The 23,938-nt window shown below is 41.9% G+C and overlaps 1 protein-coding gene across 4 annotated transcripts in view; it reads left to right on the top strand.

Annotated features, from left to right (window-relative positions):
* Positions 1-23,938, top strand: part of LOC117257001 (synaptotagmin-2-like) — a 55,161-nt gene that overhangs the window by 16,449 nt on the left and 14,774 nt on the right. For 3 of the 4 annotated variants that reach the window (XM_033626791.2, XM_033626789.2, XM_033626792.2), the window contains 2 exons: positions 21,437-21,665; positions 21,756-21,916. In XM_033626791.2, coding sequence (XP_033482682.1) covers positions 21,461-21,665; positions 21,756-21,916 — 366 coding nt within the window. In that variant the 5' untranslated portion in view covers positions 21,437-21,460. Of the gene's footprint in view, positions 1-11,155; positions 11,418-21,436; positions 21,666-21,755; positions 21,917-23,938 lie in introns of those variants that run through there. The other variant, XM_033626790.2, reaches the window with a different exon arrangement.

A 23,938-nucleotide genomic window follows, 5' to 3' on the forward strand; every position in this document is an offset into this window, starting at 1 on the left:
TCATGCTCCTTCGGTACAGGGACTGGATGGCCCTTAGCAAGGGGCCACCAACCCCATACTCCTGGAGCACCCCCCACAGGATGCCCCTGGGGACACGGTTGTAAGCCTTCTCCAAATCCACAAAACACATGTGGACTGGTTGGGCAAACTCCCATGCCCCCTCCAGCACCCCGGCGAGGGTAAAGAGCTGGTCCATGGTTCCGCGTCCGGGACGAAAACCACATTGCTCCTCCTCAATCTGAGGTTCAACTATCGACCGGACCCATAGCACCTGCCCTCCAATTCCCCTCCGATTAACACCGTTAGCTCTGTCAGCACTGTTCGCGTTGTAAGCACCATTGGCTGCTACTAGCCTCCAGTTGAGCCACCTCCATGTTGAGAACTGTCTGAAAATGAAACATGAGCTTGCTGGACATAGTCAACTGCCCCACAATGCACTGCGTCTCTTTAGACCGTACAACCGTGGAGATGTTGAGCCAGGTAAAAAGCTGTTAATATGTCACTTTATTAGGTGATGTGGTGACATGACTGTCTTGGTTGAGTGTTCTTCAAGGTGAAAAGTCTGGCAGCAAACAAAGAAATGTATAAATCCTACACATATTGGCTTTAATGGATCTTAAGCATGAAGGATATTTTGACATATCATATCAGGGTTCATTAATGATGACTGCATCCCATTTAATCTAGCTGACCTCAGGGCCCTGGCTCAGTGGTATGGCCTCCTAGTACAAACACCCCTAAAGACAGCTATTAGTGTTTTGACTCATGTTGCCTGTTTAGACATCTTCTCTGGATTGTGCTGACATGTACAAACAACTTGATTTAAATATTTAAATCTATTATCTGACAGTTTTGTTGCACCAGTGCAGGGCAAATAAAACCCCCATCATCTGTATTAGAACATGGAGTTTGTTGACCTCACAGCTCCTCCCAGCTTCAACCTGAGCTGAGGTCTTCATCAGTCGGAGCAGCACACACCTGTGTGAGTGAATAAGGCCTTAAAATAGAACAGAGCCACTGTTAATGTTTTTATATCCACCTGTGTGTTTCCTGTTGTGGCAAGACAAAATGTTTGTTATAAAAGAGGTCTATTCCAGTTTCAGGGAAGAGGCAGCCAAGTCACCAGAATAAATGTTGGACTTGTACGTTTCTCTGTCTCATACGTATCATATCAAGGTTTCTAAGGTGACGTATTATATGAGCCGACTTTGTCATGGGGGGGGCGGTGGATGGCATGTCACCTAGGCGAGACACGGGCCAAACTGCAGACCACTGTTAGAGACCAACAAATAAAACCAGTTGTGATGGGTCCCTGTGTTTTTTTAGGCACCAGATGTGGGTGATTTTTTTTGTCTTTTTTGAGACTCCTTACTGTATTTCTAGCTGTTTTTTAGGCCCCAAACATGTTTCTTTTGACAACCCATTGCCATTTTTCCACTGGGGATGGTGCTACAAACAGTGGCCATATTTTCCTGAGACACTGCTGCATTTCCTGCCAGAACAGTGCACCAAAAATCAGGTATTTTAAGCCAAGATGGGATCTTTTCGTGACCATAACCAAGTGGTTTTTGTGCCTTAACCTAACCACATATAAATCAGAGCATTGTTGAAACGTAAATGAACGTTAAGTTTTAACATATCCACTAAATAATTGGATATGTATTTAATATGGAGTGTGGACTGGTAGCTGGAGAGGGGCTAGTTTTACTCCTGGGCACAGCAGAGCCACCCATGAGCAAAGCACCAAACCTCCAACTGCTCAGGGTACCTGTCCAAGGCAGCCTGACATCCCTCCATATCGGTCCTGTTTGTGCATGTGTGTGTATATCTGGCCTGTGTGTACATGACAACAGAGTGGGAAAAAATTGAATTTCCCCTCAAGGATGAATAAAGTATATCGTCTTCTAATAACATACAAATGTAATTTTTCTGTGCTTTGCAGAAATGTACAATGCCGACATTTTTCTGGTGATTGGGTTGATAAAGGAAGAAAATTATGACAAAAATGTACCCCCAAATTATTTAACATACAACTTTAAGGGGTGCCCAGTTTGAGTCCAGCTCACTCCCCTTATTACCTGACATTGGTTAATTGGCTAATTGTCGAGCTTTTAGACAAAAGTGTTTTACTCTCATCCCCCTAAATCATCTTTCTACGCAACTTCATCATGTTTGGGACTTTGTTGGTCCTTCAGCCCTGACAGTTATCTTTGTTTGCTTTATTAATAAACCATTATGGGGCTCAATCCTTTAACTTGCATCAGTTTTAATCAGTTACAACTTTACTCACATGATCATGTTGACACTGAGCGACCGCAGCTCTCCCATCCTTCACTCAGGAGACTGACACTGTGTAGTATCATCATGCCAGTAACTCAGCTGGAGTGAAAGGCTGCTGTCAGAGCACAAGAGTTCTTCTTCGACAGGCGTCCACCCACTCGACACACTCCATAAAAAATTCACCCGCTGTTTGCAGACACACACGCGCGCAAACACAGACACACTCACACACACACAAACACCGACACACTCTCACCTTATTGACCAACTGCTACTTCCAAGACACCCAAACACTGCAACTGATGTACAGAGCCAACTGCGACCATATGGCACTTTCTGTTTACTGTTGTCTGCGCTGCAGTAATGATGGGCCAGAGTACCACCAGTGTGTGTGTGTGTGTGTGTGTGTGTGTGTGTGTGTGTTTGTGTGTGAGAGATACAGAGAGACGGAGGAGAGGCAGAAGGGGCTGTAATGACAGAGGTAAAAGATGAAAGCAACGAGGAGAGGAAGAAGTGAGGCATGGCAGGAAATGGAGGAAGAGTGTGAGCAGCTGACTGTTGGACAAACTGCCTCCTAGCTTCGTGTTTCTCTGTTACACCCCTGCATTGCAGCACTCCCTGCAGGAGCTCAGAGGGTGCAGTCTTTTCCACATCCTCTCTGCTGCCTCAGAGGAGACGAATCATCTCCACCACAATGTCCCGGCACAACTCGGCGCCGGCACGCATTGGCAGCAGCTGTCCTCTGCATATGTTTGTTATCCGGCGCTTTGATAGTGGGTGTTTTGCTGTTATTGACGTCCCAGCGCGAAACAGTCCCAGGGCGAAACAGTCCCAGGGCCTGACTCATCGTTTGTGCAGAGGATGACTAGTAAAGAGAGCCAGAGAGGTTTGCTCATTCATAGATGCTCTGAGGAAATGAGAGAGTGAGGAGTGGAGCTGGAGTATCCCACAATGCACTGGGAGTCCAAAAGTACCACTCCTACTGTACTATCATTGCTTGGTTTGATAATGCAGCTGCATTGTGACCTTGCACTAAACTCTGCCAGGCACCAAAACTGCTGAGTCAGGACGCAGAAGAGATTTATCAAACCTGGTGGAGAACATTAGCTGATTACATCCAATGACCACGTCCAGAATAAATTATCTATAACGTCACTTTCACTATAACATTAGTTAAAAATTCACCAACAAATTTCTTATTTTCCCGCTATATACAGCTTTTGTTGATTGGGGCAGCAAATATTAAAAAGTAATTATTTAATTAAATAGGTCATCTGAGGTGGGACCACAGCCAAGTCATTGTTTGCAAGTCTTTGCACTCATGTCCTAAGTCAAGACAGGCAAGTCCCAAGTCATGTTCTACCATTTTAACAACAGAGTAACAACAAATTAAATTTACAAAAACCATTAGTGCTTTTTAGAATTTGAATTTATTTGTTCAAATATGTTTGTTGGAAGTTGTTGCGTCTCTGTCTGTAATTTTCGACATTTTGCATGCTTTAATTTGTTTTTAATAACCACTGCAGAAAACAATAACTGAAGAAATAATAGATTAAAAAATACATACATAATAATACAAAAGTAATTCTAATAAATAAATGAATAATAAATAAAATTTATACTTTCTAGTCGTTGGGCTTGGGGGAAGGTATAAAGTATTTTTAAGTAAAAAGGCTCAAATCCAAGTAAAGTTGCAGCCTTTTTTGATTTTGTCAAGTTGAGTCTAAAGTCAACACATTTGTGACTGGAGTCTGACTGACGTCCTGGTTTTGTGATTCAAGCCCAAACCGCTGCAGGTTATATATGAAGGTTACACCAATCAATCAAACTTTATTTGTAAAGCACCTTTCATACAGAACAATGCAGTTCAAAGTGCTTTACAAAAAGACAGAAACAAGACAATAAAAAAAATAAAAATGTAATTAAATAGATTCAAAAGCTGCAGTAACAGTAATAGTAGTAAAACAGAGTAAAATAAAAACTAGGTTAAAGAACTAGATAAAATAAATTCAAAAGATGAAACATGAATAAAAGATGACTCAACTCAACTCAGCGTTATTTATGTCCCCGAGGGGCAATTTGTTTTGCAGCATCACAGATACAGACACAACATTTTAACACATATCGGAGTACAGTGATACAGTGGACAGCCACACTGGGAGACACTGCCTAATGTCAACAGCAGGACAATAAATAACAATACAATAGATGTACAAGATAAAAAGAGCTAAAAAAAACACCACGTTTATTAAAAAAGTCCATAAAAAGACCCTGTGGTCACAGTAAGAACTGAAAGACTCTGCCAGGTAAGGGCTTGTTAACTCCTCCCCAGACCAGAGTTTAAAATAGAGATGGCTGTGGGGATAAAAGAAAATGTATACCTGTTGCTCTTAACGGGCAGGAACCTAAACCTGGAGCTAGACGGCAAAGTCTGAAATTCAGTGAACAGGGGGTGGCTGGCATCCGACAGGGTGCTTTTAGCCTTCCTCCCCACCTGTCTGGTGTACAGATCAGAGAGTGTGGTCTGCTGTACCCCCAAAATCTTGCAATAAAATAAACAATAAAATACAATATTACAACAAATAGTTGCTGTAAATAAAAACTAGATTTTAAAAAATAACTAGATGAGGCAGGATAAAACCACAAACCAAAACATATTGAATATTAAATAAAGTTAAGTAAATATTGAAAAACAAGTGACTATTACTTCACTGAAATATTTTAGATTTGATAAACACATCAGCATCGCAGGAGTTGCAGGGAGTTTTCATGGTAACTCTGTGGGTCCCGAACAGAGGCAAGGAGCCCCTGCAGGTAGGGCATGGAAGACCAGTGGTAAAAATATGAAGTGAAACAGTTAAATTTAAAGTTAAATAAATATCATCTATGTAGGAATTTATGTAGGACAAGTAAACAGTTTGTTGATGTTGTCATGCTGACTTTTATGTCACTCAAATTCACAAAAATGTCCTTTTTTTGAGTGCTGAAGAGGAGCATGACAGATAAAGTTTGAGAACCACTACTTTAGCTGAAGGCACAAGTCCTCTCCTGATTGAATATTGTCGCTTTTTATTAAGTGATATATTTTATCTATCTATTTTATTTATGTTAGTTTGACCCAGTGAGACTTACACGAGGCTGTTAGTCTGTCATCCTCTCTGCTTTCCAAGGTAAAAGGCACTGAAATCTCTGTATTTACTTTGACTAAACATGTCATTCAGACATTTTGTGAATCTGTCATAATGCAGCTTTACATGATTTTCTGCAGAGCAAAGTAAAATCTGATTTCACTTAGAATAATGTGACTATTACTCTTATATCAGATATATATAGACTGTCTTTCTGTGGAATACTGCCGTTCGGTTTGGCCCTCTGCCATTAACATTTTATCCCTTTTTACTGTTTGCAATTTATTCCAAGATGAAGACAGGCTTTACTGTGTCCTAAATCTACTTTTGAGTGGATTAAGTTATTGTTGTTGCCAAGTTTCCTCTTCTCCCGATGCAGATTTACAGTGAGTGCTGCCATACTTAGCATTAAATGCCGTTGTATAATGACTGACTGTCAGAACTTTCCATTCAGACAGCACAATGGATCACTGAGCTGGGAGTGTGTCCTTTGACGTGCAGGCTCAGTTTCAAATGTTCACTCTGCTGTTGTGTAGCCCACCCCAACCTTTCAGCTGTGTGTGACGGCCGGAGTTTGAATCTGTTGTACTGATACCACATATCAAACCTTCTTTCATTTCCCAGTCTACCTGTTGTAGAAACAACTAGAACAGTCAGTCAGAAAGAGAATCTGAGACACCAGTTCTGTACCAGTGCCTAACAGGAAGATCACGCCAACCTTACAAGCAAGCAACAAGCATGATATTTATTTATTTATTTATTAAAATAACAGGGACGGTACATATTAATAGACACTTGCATGTAAATGTGTAGGATTGTAGCCACTGGCTAATTTCCATCCTTTGTCCCTGGGCAGGTTGATGTTAATGTACGGTCAATAAAACAGAGATACAATAGCAATAAAAGGCGAAAAATACAATGACATTAAGACAGACAATAAACCATGTCACTCATAACAGACCAGAATAAAGTGACCATAGGGATTTGGATTATCAAGTGTTAAAGTGCTAGATTGCTAAAGTGCTTTAAGTGCTAAAGTGCTTGACATTACATTAAGTGAAAATAGATGTGTTTTGCTTTAACTTATTATTATAAAGTAAATGTTGATTGCACACTGTAATGGTTATGGAATAATGACATCATCAGTGTTTAGACTGGTTCCTGTAAGCCTTACTTTCACTGTGCTATTTTGTCTGTCACCGGGTTCGACCTCCTGGGAAAATAAAGGCTCAATTTATGGCACAACATCCTGGGCTCACTCCCAAAGCTCCAAAATACATCCCTTAAGCAGTGTCCCTTAAAACCAACTCCAATGTACACCCATCATCATCATTATTAGGCATTCAGAGCAATGGACACAGAGCGACAAAGTCCCTCTTAAGGCCTATTTCCACCAGATGCGTGTTGGTTGCGTCTCCGCTCCGGCACGGCAGCGGAACCGATAGGATTCAATTCTAGTCAATGTGTGTGTTTCCACCGGCTGTGGCTGTGCTGCATTCTGGCTCCGTCTCAGCTCCGGCACTCCGGATCCCTCCGCAACAGATATGCAGGACTTCTATTTTTGCCGGACGCCGGAGCACAACGCAGCAATTCAGCACAGAGTAGATCGTGCGGGGCAGGAAGTCGTGCACAGAAACACGATAAAACATCCGGTTAATTTTCAAAATAAAATACACAGTGTTCACGGCGGATCATATTTCCCTGCACTACACCTTGAAAACTACATAATGGGCAGAGGCAGGCCTGAAGTCAACAGGTCAGAGGTTTTCAGACGTCATTTCACCCCGTTGACACCATGGACGAGGAGATATTAATCATGGCAGTGCACCGAGATGTCTTCCGGCGGAGCTGCACTGCTCCGCACAGCAAACGCAGCTGGTGGGTATTGATGGACGGCGGAGCACTCAGCGGATAACCAGCGCTGCCGTTCCGCAACGGACACGCATCCAGTGGAAATCCAGCATTAGGGTGGGCAGGAGTGGAGTTAGATGGGTCCAACAAGCACAGGACTTTGACCCCGGAGACAGGTGTTCGTGTCATGAGTCGACTCACATGACTAACATCAACCATGATCTTTTCCTAACCCTAGCAAAGTAGTTGTGTTGCCTGAACCCAACCGCCAACCATTTATTAAGGCTCATTTATACTCCCTGACGATAGATGTGTCCGTTTAAAATGTTGTAAACATCACTGCCCTCATACTTCCATGCGTCTTTTATGATGGCAAACATACAGCCAATAAAGCAACACATTTCCACTACAACCTTGTCACATAGTGACGTTTGGTCATGGACCTTACACGACCAGACGCGACGTGAAAGGTAGCCTGGTGCGTTGGTTGCTGATGTTCCGGGACGCTGTGTCAAGTTCTGCCTGTTACATATGTTGTCTTCTTTCAAAATACACCTCTGTTTTCACAGGAAATTTAACGTTTACATACAGTCTCTTTCAAAATAAGCGCACTATGTTGGTACAATAACGCAAATTGACCAAAAACGTTTCTCTTTCCTCCAAACCATGTGGTTAGGTTTAGGAAAAAAGAAAACAGTTCGGCTGTAGAATCTTACGGGATGTGAACAAAACTCTCCTGGGTGAAAGTTGGTATTTGTTAGACCCAACCACCTTCCTGCCCGTCCTACATCATGGACTTTCACTGCCTTAACTTGTGTTCTTGTCCTGCTGGACAAGAGAAGGTTGTGATATTGTACCTTTAAACAGGCAGAGATGTCGATGGCGGTGGTCCGTGCAGCCACTACATACATCCCGACATGTGGACGCAGAATTCTTTTTATATAGTGAAAATACATATTACTATATATTTATTTACAATAATGATTCCCTCCTTTCCGCCATTATTTAAACTTCTCTGTTGTCTCCTGTGGTCGTATCTCGCTTGAACTACACTACCCTACCTTCAAAATCTCTGGTCATACTGCTCCATCTTGTCCATATTTATAAGCTTTTAGAAAACGTGCATAAATACGGACAAAATGATCTCAGAGTACAGACAGAAGTCTCCATCTCTCTCCATCTCCATGTCTACAAATGTAGTTTAGTAATGTGCAATGCACTAGAATTATTGTTTGTATTTAGTAATTTATTTATTGATGTATGTTAATTATTATTCTTTGCCTGGTCCTCGTGTGAGTCAGTATGCACGGGACCACACAAAGTGCCAGTGTGCATCATCTTTTGCCCATGTATTGATCTCTGACATACTGCTACCTTTGGTTGCTGCTTGTGTCTGCCTGTGAGTTTGTGTATGGTCTAGATGGATCGTAAAACTGAATTGGCCTTTTGGGATAAATAAAGTTGTCTGAACAGAACTGAACTAACATTGAGAATAAATGAGCCCTTAGTCTTATAGTTTCGCTGTCCACTTCTGTGTCACGATACAACACAGAAGGCTGCCCAAGGGTAGGAATGAAATCACATTCAGCAAAAGGAAGTGCATCACTTGTGAACCAAAACAGGAAGAGGATAGCGTTTTTGTCTTCCCTGATAGCCATCGGTAGCTTTACCCACTTAGCAAAGAGTATCACTGTTCATTCATTGCAGTTAATATCCCCAGCAGCTTAAATGGCACACGGTGGAACAACCGAAGTAGCTGTGGAAAGTCTACCTGGCAAAAGAAAAGGAACCCTGTTGGCTCTGAGAAAAACGGAAAGCGTTCGGTTGTATTTGCAACAGTTATGCCAACAATAATACCACCTGGAAACACTGGAGGGGTTTTAACGGTGCTTGTAGGTGGATCTTGTTACCTACTGACAGCTGCTCTCCTGTCTCTAGTCTTTATGCTAAGCTAAGATAACCACCTCCAAGCTCCAGTCATATTTGTCTGTTCAATATGAGTTTAAAAATAGTATTGATCCTCTCATCTCCATCCATCTGATCTCTCTGATTGAGCTCTGACACAAAATCATGAGGCTCACCAAAGTCTAGCAAATTTTAGAGAGATGTTTGGAATGACCTCATATTCAGATATTGTTTATTTATTTTCTTGTTTATATAACTGCAGGGCTAAATATCTTTAATACGAGCAGCAGAGAAAGAGTGACGCTGCTTCTCTGCAGTGAGTTCAAGGACACTGACAGAAGCCACAGCCAATGGAGCGTGTGATCAGAAGCTGTTTAATGTGCCACATTGTGGATCACTCTTAGCCTGTTAGCTACACCACCTCCATGGTTTATGTTTACAAGCCTGCACTATGTTATGTCTTGTCACGCCAGGTGGAATCAAAGTTTATTTGCCAAAATGTGGATGTAGTTGACTTTTACAGATGTTGCTGTGGCAACACCTAACTCCATCTCTCAGGACTTTTTATGTCTAAGTATCTAAAGCTCTAAGTTAACCATAAACCAGCAACGTCACCCTCCTAACTTCACCTCGCTGCTTCAGTTCACATCATATTCACTCCAGTGTCGTCCCCTCAGACCCTCCCCTGCCTACCAAATTCACTCATTTCTAATCTGAGTTATGCAGCTTGCAAGTTGACGGCAAGGTCACTCAGCTCACTCCTACAATGAAAAGGTTTAGAGAACCTGATGAAACAGAAAAGTTGCACAGAATTTATACTTTTAAAGCAAGTGAGATATCCAGCCACAATAAAGCAAAAGGACCTTGGTGATGTTGAACTAAGTGTTTTATTCAAAAGGAGTTAGTCTGTGTCAGTTTAACTTCTGCTAGCAAACAAAAACTGATGTGTGGAAAACATGTGAGACCATATCTGAACCTGTATCACGGCATAATTTTGCGGTATAGGGAAAAAAAAGGCTGCTCTGTGATGCAGCACTTTTGTGTGGGATCCCTGCCCCCCTCTGGCAGAAGCAGCTCACTGCACTGTAACCTGAAGTGAGAGGAGCCACCTCACACTGGCTCCTGACAGCTGCTCGCTGAACATGAGCACACAGAGAGGTATTTCCCCAAGGAGAGCGAGGAGGGGAAGAGGGTTTGAGGAGAGAGCCGGGGAAAGAGATTGAATGCTGGAATTGAAAAGGACTCAAATATGTACAGAAGTAACCGCATGAGGGACTCTTTCATGCATTTGCTGATTTGAAACCTGGTTTATCATGCAGAGTGAAACTAACGGCTGTGAGGACTTGCAGGGTTTTCACATTTAAGCTTCCCCTCTCTGTGTGCATGTGTGTATTTCATGGTCACACATCAGTTGTTTCACGATGTGATGGTTTTGAAACAACGCTGCGGGCTGCATTTCTTTTTTGTTTGTATTGTAACTGGAGAAGATGCTTTGCAACCTGCCCACTTTCAATCATCACTGACGAGTCCCCTGAGGGATCAGTGAAAGGCAGACGAGTCGGCCTAATCATTCTTGGTTTTAGTTGTTCGTTGTGAATGGGATTGACGAGGAAGGGTCTCTCCAGAGGGTTAAATCGCACATCTGAGATCAATTGCAGGGATCCAATTAATTGTATGAGCTCACTGTGATACTGTTTGGGAGCTGACGTGGTAAAGTCAGCACACCCTTTAAGAGTTTGTCAGCTGTCCTACTACCTACCTTGCTCCATGTCTGATCAATGCGAGCCCTATACAAACACATGCGCACACGTCCCTCCACCCCAAAGCTTGTGCATATTGATCTTGTACAACTGCCCTCCAATGCTAGACCAAAGAGTGGCATGCTGCAATCAGCTGTGTGAGCAGCATCACAAATGAGGCTGGGGAGAGCGAGATGGGGAGAGAAAGAGACGGGGAGAAAGAGGTAAAGAGGCTGCGTGCATGAGTACATTGAGGGAGAGACAGAGAGGGAGTAGGGAGGTGTGTGATGGGAGGGTGGAAAATGGGGGAGATGGTGTGCATTGGAAGAGGAGGAGGAGGTGGAGGAGGAGGAGGAGGGGTGTAGTGCTGCAGTGGAGAGAAGTGAGAGGAGACTGCAGTCTCTGCTTATGGGAGAGATCAGACTATGTTACCACAGCTCTGAGGGACTGTAGCTAGCTGTAGTTATTGATATTGGATGGGCCACCTGACGAGGGGGAATACCACATCCGACTGGTGAGTTTTGTTCTGGGGGTCTTTTTAATGTTTAAATTAAGGGGCAGGAATGTGGCATGAATAGAATCAAACAGGAAGATGGCTATCTGAGAGGATCTTTACTGCATTTTCTAACTAAGTGAGTCATGACAAAGTATTACACCGCACCTGTACACGGATGTCCTCGTGAATCAGGATGTGTCTGAGCCTTTTTGTGTGTGTGTGTCCGTGGCTGAGTGATGCTGGCCAGTGGTGAGCTGCAGAAATCAAAGGCAGATAAGGACTGAGTGCTGATGGCACAGAGGTAAACACCAGGCTAAAACAAGAAGGGGGGCCTATGGATGTTGCATTCACCTGTCACTGATCATTTGAATGCAACAGAGAGCGTCGTGCTAAGTTCTGGAAGTTAGAGAGTTATTCCTGTTCCTTACATGTTCTGCCAGAGGTGATTCGAGGAGATTATTTCCTGCAAAGACATAAAGTGATTCTTTTGTTTTTTGGAGGGACCCCTGTTGCAGCTGAAACTTTAATCACAGTCATCATAAATCACAGCACAGCAGTCGGCACTCTCATCACGCCCGCCGCTCAGGCAGTGACTTGACGATGGCTTCGAGCCAATCGCTTATTTGATTGGCTGGTCACCTCGGCTATAGGCAGGTTGTGGGCAATACTGGATAGCTGATAGACAATATGAGGATTGCTTAGCAACAATAATCTGCCGGCCCACAGCACACGGGCCTCAACTGTGCCATGTGTGTGTGTGTGTGTGTGTGTGTGTGTGTGTGTGTGTGAACGGCACGGATTTGACCACCTTACAACAAGAGAGGTCCAACAAAAAAAAAAAAATTGAAAGAATACACGTCGGAATGTAATATGTATTGATCTGCGGCCTGTGAGTCAATGAAGATGAGGTTACATCATGATTGTGTTTGTCAGACGTCAGTTCACTTTCATGTTGTGATATGGAAATCCTCACATGACTGTGAGCTAAGTGAGATAAAAATGACTCTACAGCAAAAACTCACTGTGTATCACTCTAATTTGACTAGTGTGTGTGTGTGTGCACGCGTGTGTGTGTGTGTGCACTTGGATGTTGTCTCTGCTCATTTTAAACAGCGAATCGAAATTGTCTGTCTTCTAAACTGAGACAGATCATTTTCTTTTAGTGCTTTTAGACGGAGATAAAACATAAATCCTGGGAACATTTGAGAACTGTGATCAGTCACACACACACACACACACACACACACACACACACACACACACACACGACCCCACATCCTCAGACACACACACACACAATTTGTTTTATCTTTTATTCATGCTGAGTGTTTTGTTCATTTTTATTTCATGTTTCATTTTCTCTTTTCCTGCCTCCTCGTGGTACTTGTTCAACAGTTGTAGCAGCAATATTAAGCTACTGAGGAATAAAAAAAATCACATTTTGCTCTCTGCATGCTTGAATATGTATTAATTTCATGACCTTTTCTGTCAAAACACTTTTCCCCTTGGAATTCTTCACCCTGAGGCAAAAGCAAACAAACACGGAGACGTTATAGCTGCAGAACATGTGAGCCGTTGTCAAATTGCCAATTATTCTTTAGCATTATGTTGAGCTGGTGGGGGGACATGAAGGCAGTGTCTGAATCACAGTGAAAATAATACCAGTCTGTGGCTCCCAGAAATGCATCGTACTGCAGTAAAGATATCCCTGCTGATAGAATCTAAACCACCAAACTGTTTCCTCTCCCCATGTCCTTATTAGTGCAACATTACTGTCTGAATTAAGTGATCTAATAAATGGCCACAAACAGGAGGATTTCTTCTCTGCGCCAAACGACACTGACTCCAAAGTAAATAAAAGCCACAGTTGTCAATTGCGCCCGGTTATGTGCAGCATATGTTTTTCTTTGTTTTGGGAATAAACAGCGAGCCTTGTTTAGAGCTAGCATCAACACCTTCATAAATGCTAATAACGTTCTGGTGTCACTTTTAGTTATGCAAAGAGAAAACAGAGAATAAATTATATATTGCTCACTTGAGGCCGCGAGGTAAATTGTTTTTGTCAGCTGTTTTGCGATGGATTGGATTTCCAGAGGATAAAAAAAGATGAATGATTGTGGTGAGACTGATCTGAATGGCAGCTTCGTTATTTGTTTTTAGCAGTACACTTTATTCCTCTTAAGAGCTAAAAGTAATGATTCATCTGAGACTTAATGAGTCATTGTTTGGTCTGTAAAATGTTGGAAAATTGTGAATGACTGTGGCCAAGACGATGTCATCAAATGTTTTATTTTGTCTGACAACAGTCCAATAACTAATTATATTTAATTTAAGATCACAAAAGCTGCAAATCAATTTCAGTGTTTGAAATTTTCTCTTGAAAAATTACTCTCAGGATTAATCAATGAAAAAAAATTACAGCTTATTCTTTTTTTTTTCTTTTTTTTTTGGTCAATCAACTCAAGGATTAGCTCATTATTTCAGCTCTGTTTCTTTTATTGAATTATATTAATTATTCAAATATTGATTCTTTTTGTGATGAAGTGCATTTACATGTCGGCGATTACATATCGAATCCAGTGAAGTCTCTTGGTTCACAGACTCCACAGCAGCTTGCTCCTCGTCACTGTCACAAAGTCAAAAACATAAATAAATCTGGCGATCGCTTTGTGTATTCTGTCATCTCACTGTGCTGCCATTACTGTGGTGGCATGACGTAGCGTCTACAGCTGCCTGCGGACAGTGGCGGCACCAAAGGTTGTCGACCTTCAGTATTATCTCAGCTAACTGATAACAAACTTTGGCTAAAATGTCGACATTACTTTTGTTTTTCAAATGACAGTTTAGGTTTTCATGGTTAAATAAAATCACTTCTACTAAGACAAAACTGCCACGTTACCTGGTAACTTTCAACCGAATGCATTTCTAGTTTCTCGTAGTAGGATAACTTGTGTAAATGGTCGGTGAAGATAATAAACTGATTTGACTCCTACATGTTCTGATGGTGTATTCAACAGCTGCCATCAGTCTGAGCAACCACAACACATTCGGCTGAGAGTCACCAGTTAACATTCACCATTAAACCAAAACACAAGACATCAATGTACGTGCTCTGTTTGTGATGCCGACTGAATGATGTTTGCTTTGTGGTCACTGCTCTAGTCAGGGGTCGGCAACCTTTACAATCAAAAGAAAAAAAATCTGTCTGGAGCCACAAAACATATTTGAGCCTCATAATATTGCACGTATAGGTCCTTTCTATTCTTCTGACCACTCAAAGGCTTCCATTAAAGGTTCCACCACCTGCTACTCAGTAACTATTCACACACTTTCACACACCCCTAAAACAGCCATCGGGAGCAATTTGGGGTTTGGACTCCTCAAATTTGAGTTCACCCACTTCCGGACGTCCTAGAAGGTCGGGGGTGGGCTCTATCGATGCGGAAGGGCCTAAAATGGTGGAGTAGAGCTTAGTTTCAAGTCTATACCACCTTCCTATCACAAGTTATTCGCGACCATACCTTCCCATTTCTGGACCTGACACTTTGAGTTTGAGTTCACCCACTTCCGGTCGTCCTAGAAGGTCGGGGTTGGGCTGTATCAACACGGAAGGGCTTAAAATGGCGGAGTAGAGCTTAGTTTCAAGTCTGTACCACCTTCCTATCAAACAACATGCAGACTGGAGGAGCCGGGGATCTGACCAAAGATCTTCCGATTTTTGGACGACTCACTCATCTCTGAGCCACAGCTGCCCCACAATTAATTTAGCTTTTCAACCTTACTAATTACATTAATATGTTTTAGCACAAGGTGGCTCCTCTGCAGTGGGCTGTCTTTGATTATTTGGTACTTTAACTGTAACTTTTCCGTTTTCCCTTTTTTCCCTAGCTAGCCTAGTTAGGAAGACTCAACACAACTGTAGCCATCGCTAGTGATGTTTTTAGAGGAAAAGGCGCCAGGCCAGATGTATGATGCACATTTTAGTTGACAAAAAGTTAGAACATTATTTTAAATCGGTGTAGGCTACACATTTTTACAGCTGAAGAACCACTTAAGGCCTACGACAATAAATGAACATTATAACGTTAAAAAAAATACTGTTATTCATGTCCACATGATTTTTGGAGTGGGGCTAAAAAGTCTACTACTGCTCTAGTTACAGCAACTAAACTTATATTTCACAGTTAAGTAAATCTATCTGTGGGATCATGGAAGCCCATGGATAGTTAGCTCATTAACATTAGCAAGCTAAGCCAAGATTCATGTAGCTGACATTAGATGTTTCACAATTTTGGGAGCAGCTGAGAACTGTACAGGTTCTTCTAGATGTTGTCAAAGGCAATGTTATGTAGAAAGTTAAGGTAAAAGTAGAAAATTGTACACTTCTTAGGACAGCTTGAGTTATTCACACGTGTGCATACTGTAGGGAGACACCACTGCAGTAATGGCAACTTGTTTACTTACGGTATTTTGCAGAATTTGTCTATAGACAGATGAAAAACGTTTTCAAAGCCTTGTAAGATGTAAGTGAGACCATGCCACACAGAGAGGGACAGGAGGGCAACCGAGGGCATTTATGCTGTGCGGTGAGGGTATTGAAGGAATACTTTGACAATTTAAAAAACATATTCACTTTTTGCTGAGAGTTAGATGAGAAGATTGATACCGCTCTCATGTCTGTGCAGTAAGTGAAGCTACTGCCAGGAGCCAGTTAGCTTAGCTTAGCATAAAGACTAGAAACAGCTAGATTGTCTGAGTCCAAAGGTAATGATATCCACCTACCAGGACCCCTTCAATCTTCTCATTTATTCCTTTAACAGTTGAGCTAATATCTACCTGTAGAGATCTCCCTACCTGTTCTTCAGATCTGTCAGATCATGGTGTTCAGAGGAGCAGATATAATCACCTCAGTTTCTGCTCATCCTTCACAAAGACAGCAAATTGTCACATCATCAGCACAGTGTGTGTGTTTAGTCTCAACCTTCTGCGGCTCTTCTATCCTGCGAGATTTCTCGTTGAGGATTTGTGCTCATTAATATAACTGGTTTGTGTTTAATCCTTCAGTGACAATGAACGTTGTTGATTGTGATGACTCCCAGACTGTCTGTTTCTACATCCCTCCATCTTTCACAGAGCTGAGTGGCTTCATCGCAACTCTTGATCTCATCATCTCTCAAACAGATGGGATCATCATCATCCATTAGTCACATTCTGAAGGAGCAACAATGTATTAGGAGTGAACATGAAATGCTTTTAAGCTCGGACTGAAACAAAACATCTTTTTTATTTGATGTGGCATTTTTTACTTGAAGGAATAGTCCAGTAGCACTTTGGGAAATGTGCTTATTTGCTTTCTCTCTGAGAGTTGGATAAGAAGATCAACATCACTCTCACAACTTGAAGCTGGAGTCAGGTGTGATGATAGCTCAGGATAAAGACTAAAGACGGGGAAACTGCTGGTCTGACTCTCTTCAGTACCTTTGAAGTTGTATATAAATCATAAGTGAAGCACATTTTCACCTCATGTATTTTCCCAAAATGGACACCTGGACTGTTTGTGCACTCTGTGCTGATTCACCCCAAACAGCCAATGAACCATCTGTCCAGACATTAGATGTAAACTAGCGAGCAAAGGACTCCGTTCATTCCTAGAAAAGTTGTTCAGTGTTGCATGAAGCCAAGAACATTAAATGCTAAATTGAAAATTAGCTAGGAAGGAGAACTTTTTTGGCCTCATGCACAACTTAGCAACTTTACTAGAAATGAGCAGGGCCCCGGGCCCCCCAGGGCCTTCAGCTGTATCCAGTTCTCTTTATACATCCATGAGTGGTGCATGGAGCCAACAAAGTTTGACTTCTGTGTATAAAATCACCCAGATGATCAGCACTGCCTCTGTATCACTGAACCCATAGATCAGTTGCTCAAGGGACTTCCACCAGCTGGGCAGGCTACTTCCGGTTTAGCGCTCCGCTAACTTGAATGGGGATAAAATTATTTAATCAAGTGGCCCTTACAGACTTTCCAAATGGTATTCGACCAAATGGATCAAATCCTGATAATGAAAATAGTAATTTCGTGGGGTTTGTGATGCTAAAAAATGTATCCACTACAGATTTTTCTTACCCAGTGTAAATCAATGGGAATAAATCTTTATGGGCGCAATGACATCACAGTGACAGATTCGGAAGTTGTAATTCCTCTGTTAGGCCACTACAAAAATTGACTTCAATACCTGGCGCACTTTTTGAGGACCTGACCAGTTACGCTTGTTCCTTAAGTATGATACTTAAGGCTTAATTTCTCCTTAGCTGAGGGACTTACACAGTTGCGCAGAATCCCTCAAAAGGTTTCCCTAGTTAAGAAAAATCGTTAACTTATTAACTGCGTTGAAAGAGATTTTACAGTGCTAAAAGTTTCCATGGAGATTGTTTGTTTGCTTGGACTCACTTGTGATGCCTGTTATCATCTCATAAAGTTGGCTTATAGTTAGTGGGAAAATGTCAGAAGAAAAGAAGATCAGAAAACCATGTTGGTCAGAGGAGCAAATGATTATACTTCTTAAGGAATTCAATCATAGAAAGCAAATACCCAAACGAAAGAAAACAGAAAACGATTGTAGGAAGAAGCAACAAAAAAAGAATTCAGTCAAATCTATGGTGTAAAATCAAAAGCGTATTCACTGGGTTCTCCTGGTCGCAGAACACTCTTCTTGGGGTGTGTCTCTTTTTTTCATTTATCACCATAAACGTGGTCATGTTATAGTTAAGATAGAGTCAGAGGTACTTTAATTTTTTTCTGTTCTACCTTGCTTCAGTTGCTCAGGTCTTTTGTGCAATGGTTTAGGGATTCCATAAGTATAAGACCAAGACTAGGAGAAAACCATTAATACTTTCGTGAACATTTTAGACTTAAGGGTGTTTTGTGCAACTGATTTTATTTTGAGGAAACCTTAACAAGGACTTTAAGGAAAATCTTAACTTGAGGTGTTTTGTGTACCTGTGAGTTTGTGATCAGCCAAGACACTGGCTCCAGTTCTTTCTGTTATTTCCCACTAGATTCTTTCCTTTTTCTTTTAATCTCTGTACATGTATGAAGCACGCTCATAAAGCTCTGGTGGTTCTGGTATTCTGAGCTCAAGTTAAAACATTCTCAACTCGGGTGGATTCATCTTCGCCAGAGTTTCCTGTGGCAAATCGCACCCACTCGCCTCTCTGTACGCAATTGTGCCGCCTCTAAAATTCGCCTCGCATTCTGTCTGAACACACCTTCAGGCTCACAAACAGCTGAACTCAGTGTCTTCGTGGAGTCTTGTTGTTTCTGTAAGGTTGCCAGGCAACAAGGTCTACAGCCGTAAGACCATAGAAATATAATGAATGGACATTGAACTGTTTGCAGCAGTCATTTCACTACTTTAAACGAAAAAGGCGATTAATGGTGGCTGTTATGCTGACAACATGTCAGTGGGGCTCTACAGTGTGTCACACTCACTAGTTTGAGACATGAACGAATAGAAGTTGATGTCTTACCAATAAAAATGTAACGCAGTTAAATTCAGCGATCCTCAATTCCTCTCTAGCAGCAAGGCAACACAGATAGAGCATAGAGGACGCCTCCTCATGCTTTGTACTACTCCACTGCTCATTTGACCCTCACTGCAAAACCTCAACTAAGTGAGTTTACAACTTGCCACAGTCTGGTTTCTTTATACAGAAGTTAGCCCGTTACAAGGGTTGCAATGACAACAGTACACATGAAAATGGTTCTGACCATCCTGTTATGTTGATTTGAACGGAAATGTCCTTTCTTTCATTCTGTTGTACAGACGCTACACAGATGTTTAACCTACTGCAACAAGAAATAGCTACAGAAAAGTAACGCCCACTAAAACCATTAAATGTCTCTTTCACATATCAGTTTGTGTAATGATGAAACAAACATGATACTAGATCATACCCATTGGTAGCTTTGTCACCTTCTACCTATGCCAATCCTCAATGCCTATATGCAGTTTCACATAGATTGACCACATCAGTGAGTAAACGTGGGACAGACAGAATGACTGACTGACAGAATGACACACTGACAGTTTCCGTGATTATGTACAGCATACCATACCATGACTTAGTCATACCAAAAATTAGAAAAAAAACCCAAACATTGGGCCACAGGGGGAGCCACAGCGATCGGTCACATTTTAGCCATTTTGAAGCATTTTTCTGTTGTTATAGCGCCACCCAGTTGTCAATTAGAGTTAAATTTCTCCAGTCACCTTGAGGCGTCCTGTTCTACATATCTACCAAGTTTACTAAAAATCGATATGGCGGTTAGGCCTAGATAAGAAATTAGCTCTCTAGCGCCCCCATTTTGTTTGATGGGGTCAATAATGGAGGGTTCCCCTCAGATTATGTGTGGTCATTTGCCTACAAAGTTGCGTGGTGATCGGTGAAACCCTTGAGATGTTATACACCTTTATGTGATGAGCCACGCCCTCCACAATATTCATTGCCTTATAGAAGCTCAGTTTTAGTAAGTTTTCCAACTTTTGCCAAGAGGGAACTTTAGATATTGGTCCCTAGATTATGTTCACTGAGTTTCATGCAGATCGGTCAAACTTCCTAGGAAGAGATCGATTTGAAGTGTTTTTCAAAAAATTCAAAATGGCGGAAAATCTATATAACCGGAAGTTATGGGTTCTTGAGGCAAATTTGTTCCTCATGAGGAGAGGCATCTCTGTGCAAAGTTTCATGTCTCTACGACATACGGGGCATGAGATATGCCCAGTCAAATTTTGCAATTTCAGTGGGTTGCTATAGCGCCCCCCTTTGGCCAATTGATGTAATATTGCGTCATTCGCATCCTCCCATGACCCTCTACCACTGTGCCAAATTTCACATGGATTGACCAAGTCAGTGAGGAGAAAAACGTGGAACAAACACACACACCCACAGACAGAGTTTTCGTCATTATATAGTAAGAAAATATGTTAAAGTGTGACTCTTAGCACCCTGTTCTTACTCCAAGCTCATCTAATATCGCTGCTGTGTCAGGGATTCTGGTGTCAGACACCGACACTAAAAGCCACCTTTCACTGCAGTATGATACACCGCTGGGTGCAACCTTCTACAGTGGTATGATACGCCACCGGTCGGCTATATAGCACCTGTTGGGGCAGAATGATTCGCTGCTGGACGGCATGAAACGCTGCCAGTAATGACCTTTTATAAGGAGCTGGAAAGTCCCCATAGGGAGGGCAGGAGAGGAGGCGGATGAGTCCAACAAACCCGGACTTCCACCCGGGAACTCTGTTTCCAGTATGAATGTACTGGAGTTCCAAACCGTGATGTTTTTTCTAAATCTTATCACGAGGTGTTTTACAGATGTTGTAAGTTTATTTTGAAAAAGACTGAATGCATCTAACCTGCCGAAACTGTACATTTCCTGTGAAAACACTTACCTAGCACTTAATATGTAGACCTGAACATCACTGACCAAGCAGCGGTAATATGTGACAAGTAGGGATGAGAACGGGTTGGCTTAGAGATGCTGGTTGACCGAACTTTCCACCATCCAGCTAGCAGTTTCCCCCTGTTTCCACTCTTTATGCTAAGCTAAGCTAATCGCCTCTCTTGTCAGCTCCAGGCTTAATGCAGAGACATGAGAGTAGGATCAATTTTTTTTTATCAAATTCTTTGAAAGAGAGCATATTTTGTGAAAATGTTAAACTAAGTCTTTATTTAAATGAGATTAAAATATTCATGAATTGTCAGCTTGTCAGTTTTCTTTTTAACACTACATTTAATGTTTTTCTTCTGGTCTAAATTACACATTGGTTTAATCTTTTCCCTTTGGCCAGAAGAAACTGACAAAATTTGTGTTTAAAATTTGGTAGAATTTAATGAACGCCTGAAACAATAATCCTGAAAGTCTTTCAATATAAATTAAAACACTTTTGTTCTATATTTCAGCACCGGGGTCGTGACACTACAGTTTTTTTGATGTGTCTCATCTTGTCTCTCTGTCTGATCTGTTTGCCTCAGGGACGCTGCGCCTAGTCTTTGACAATGAAGTTCAACTTGTTCAGAAATTCGCAGGCCGTGGCGGCCCCCGAGCCCACCGGTGTCACCACTGCCACCATGGCTCCCACCCAGGCTTTCATCTCCACCTCGGTGCCGGAGACCTCTGGCTCCAACAACACAGAGATCAGCAAGAACGACATGTTTGAGGAGATCAAGAGCAAATTCTTGAATGAAATTGATAAAATTCCATGTAAGCACTGCCTGCTCAAATTCAACATGTCCTTTATTTTAAATGTTAAGTCCCAATAAATACCTCTCTGTTGCTTTTTAAAACCGACAGTGCCTCCATGGGCTCTGATCGCCATTGCTGTGGTGGCCGCGTTGCTCATCCTCACCTGTTGCTTCTGCATAATCAAAAAATGCTGCTGCAAGAAGAAGAAGAACAAGAAAGGGAAGAAGGGCAAAGACGGCTTCAACATGAAGAACATGCAGGGTGGCGAGGTATGACGCCTTGTGCTTCCTACGTGCTGAAAAAGTCAGAGTGACAGGATGTTTTGGGTGATGTTTTGCCTCTTCTACAACAATTTATCATTCAAGTTTTTATTGTTGTTGATGACATTTTGAATTGCTGAGTTTTTCTTTATTGAAATATGTCTGTAGCTAACCGAATTTGATCTTTTACCAGCAGCTTTTGTAGCCCAGGCTGTAGAGGACACAAGGAGAGCTCTCTTCCCATCCATTTATTAGATGTTGTTGTTGTGGTCGTTTAAATGTGTGACGTTTTCCGTTGTGGCCCCGTGGTGAAAAATGACGCACTTTGTTACGGGGTGGCAAAGAATAATGAAGTGGAAAGTTTGTTCAGACAAGTCGCACAGTACAAAAAGGCTACATTTTTATAATTAAACATGATGGATGAAGGCATGAGACCCCGCAGAAATATTGGGAGGATTTGGAAGCAAAGTTCAGTAAATCAGAGGATAAATGTTGGAAAAGCCAGTGATTCATTTGAAGCCTAATCAGCTAACATCACCACAGATTGCCCTGCGCTCCAGTGACAGTTAATTAAAGCAATCAATTACTTGTGTCCACGATGTGAATTTATCGTCCCCAGCCGAAAACAAGCGTGTCATTTCTCATCATAATTGTGGTGGTGGTGGTGGTGGTGTTGACTGCCTCTCTTTTGTAGTGTGTTTGGTGTCTTGTGAGTTGAATCTCTTCCTCTCTCTGCTCTCCTCCTTTTTTCCCCCCGCTTTGTGTCTGTCTTGTGTGTGCCTCGTGTTTCTTGACTGTGGTGGACTCCCGCTCTACGGTAGGTGGATAGCTCACGTTGACGCTCTCTGGCCCCCCGGGGCGGAGGGGGGTTTCATGGAATGAAAGTCGTAGCTTCCTTTGCAACTTTTTTTTTTTCCTTAAGATTTTTTGTCATGACAGCTTGAGAATGTAACAATGGAAAGCTATGATGTGCTCCATAAACCCCAGAGAGGAGAGTCTAACCATCTAACGCATTGTTCCTGGGACAATGTGACTATAACACCAATATGGAAAGTATTGGACTAAGAGATGATATGCAAGACACTTTTAACACTATTAATCTATGCATGTGATAAAGGGCATGGTTGGTTGTTTGGGAGACATGGAAACGGTGATGATAAAACTGCATGAAGAGCCAAACACTCACAAATCTGTCCTTTGAATTGCAACGCTCAAAGAGAAGGTAGGATGTGGAGACACTGGATGGCCTGAAAAAGGAGTTCAAACATTTCAAAGACAAGGTCACCTCGGCAATTTAACTACAATGATAACACTACAGCAATAAGACATTATTCAAATAGCTGGCTGTGCCCTTTAATCCTACACCATTTATTGTAATAAGAGAAGAGAAGCTTGTTTTTTTTTTTTTCTTGGTGCCACAGAAATTTAGAGGTGAAACGAGGCATGAAGGTTAAAAAAAGTTCTGGATTTTATTGTGAAATATCAAAGTCGTGGATGTAGGTTTTGAAAAGGTTATTTGAAAGCCAGCTCCTTGCACTGAGTATTTGCCTTTTATCATTTTTAGTATGCATTGGCATTTGCTGTTGTGAGCTAGTTCCTTAGGGGTTTTTATTTAAACATTTATCTCCTCTGATGACAAACCCCTTTGACAAACAAGCGAACTATGCTAATACCTGATTTCATTGGAAAACTGTTGCATTTATCACCCCTCTTAGTGGAACTAGCATGCAAAGCCTCCACTGACTCTGGCTGTCACTGAACTGCACAAGCATGTCGAAGGAATTGCCCAGTGATCCTAAAAACTCTGAGAGGACAAGGTGTGCAGGAGTATAAACATGTATTTATATGTTACCAGTAGAGATTTCTCACTTTTAAAATGATAAATCCCTGGTTATTATCATCAGGTGCTGTGCAGGTAAGCAGTAACCAAAAACATGTATCTCCCACGTAAAAACTCCTGGAGCTCCAGTGTCTGTGGCATGCTGGCTATCATGGGGAGCCCTGTAGTCTGACCCCTCACCCCTCTGACCT

This window comes from Epinephelus lanceolatus, chromosome 1 (assembly GCF_041903045.1).
Source record: "Epinephelus lanceolatus isolate andai-2023 chromosome 1, ASM4190304v1, whole genome shotgun sequence".
Classification (NCBI taxonomy): domain Eukaryota; kingdom Metazoa; phylum Chordata; class Actinopteri; order Perciformes; family Serranidae; genus Epinephelus; species Epinephelus lanceolatus.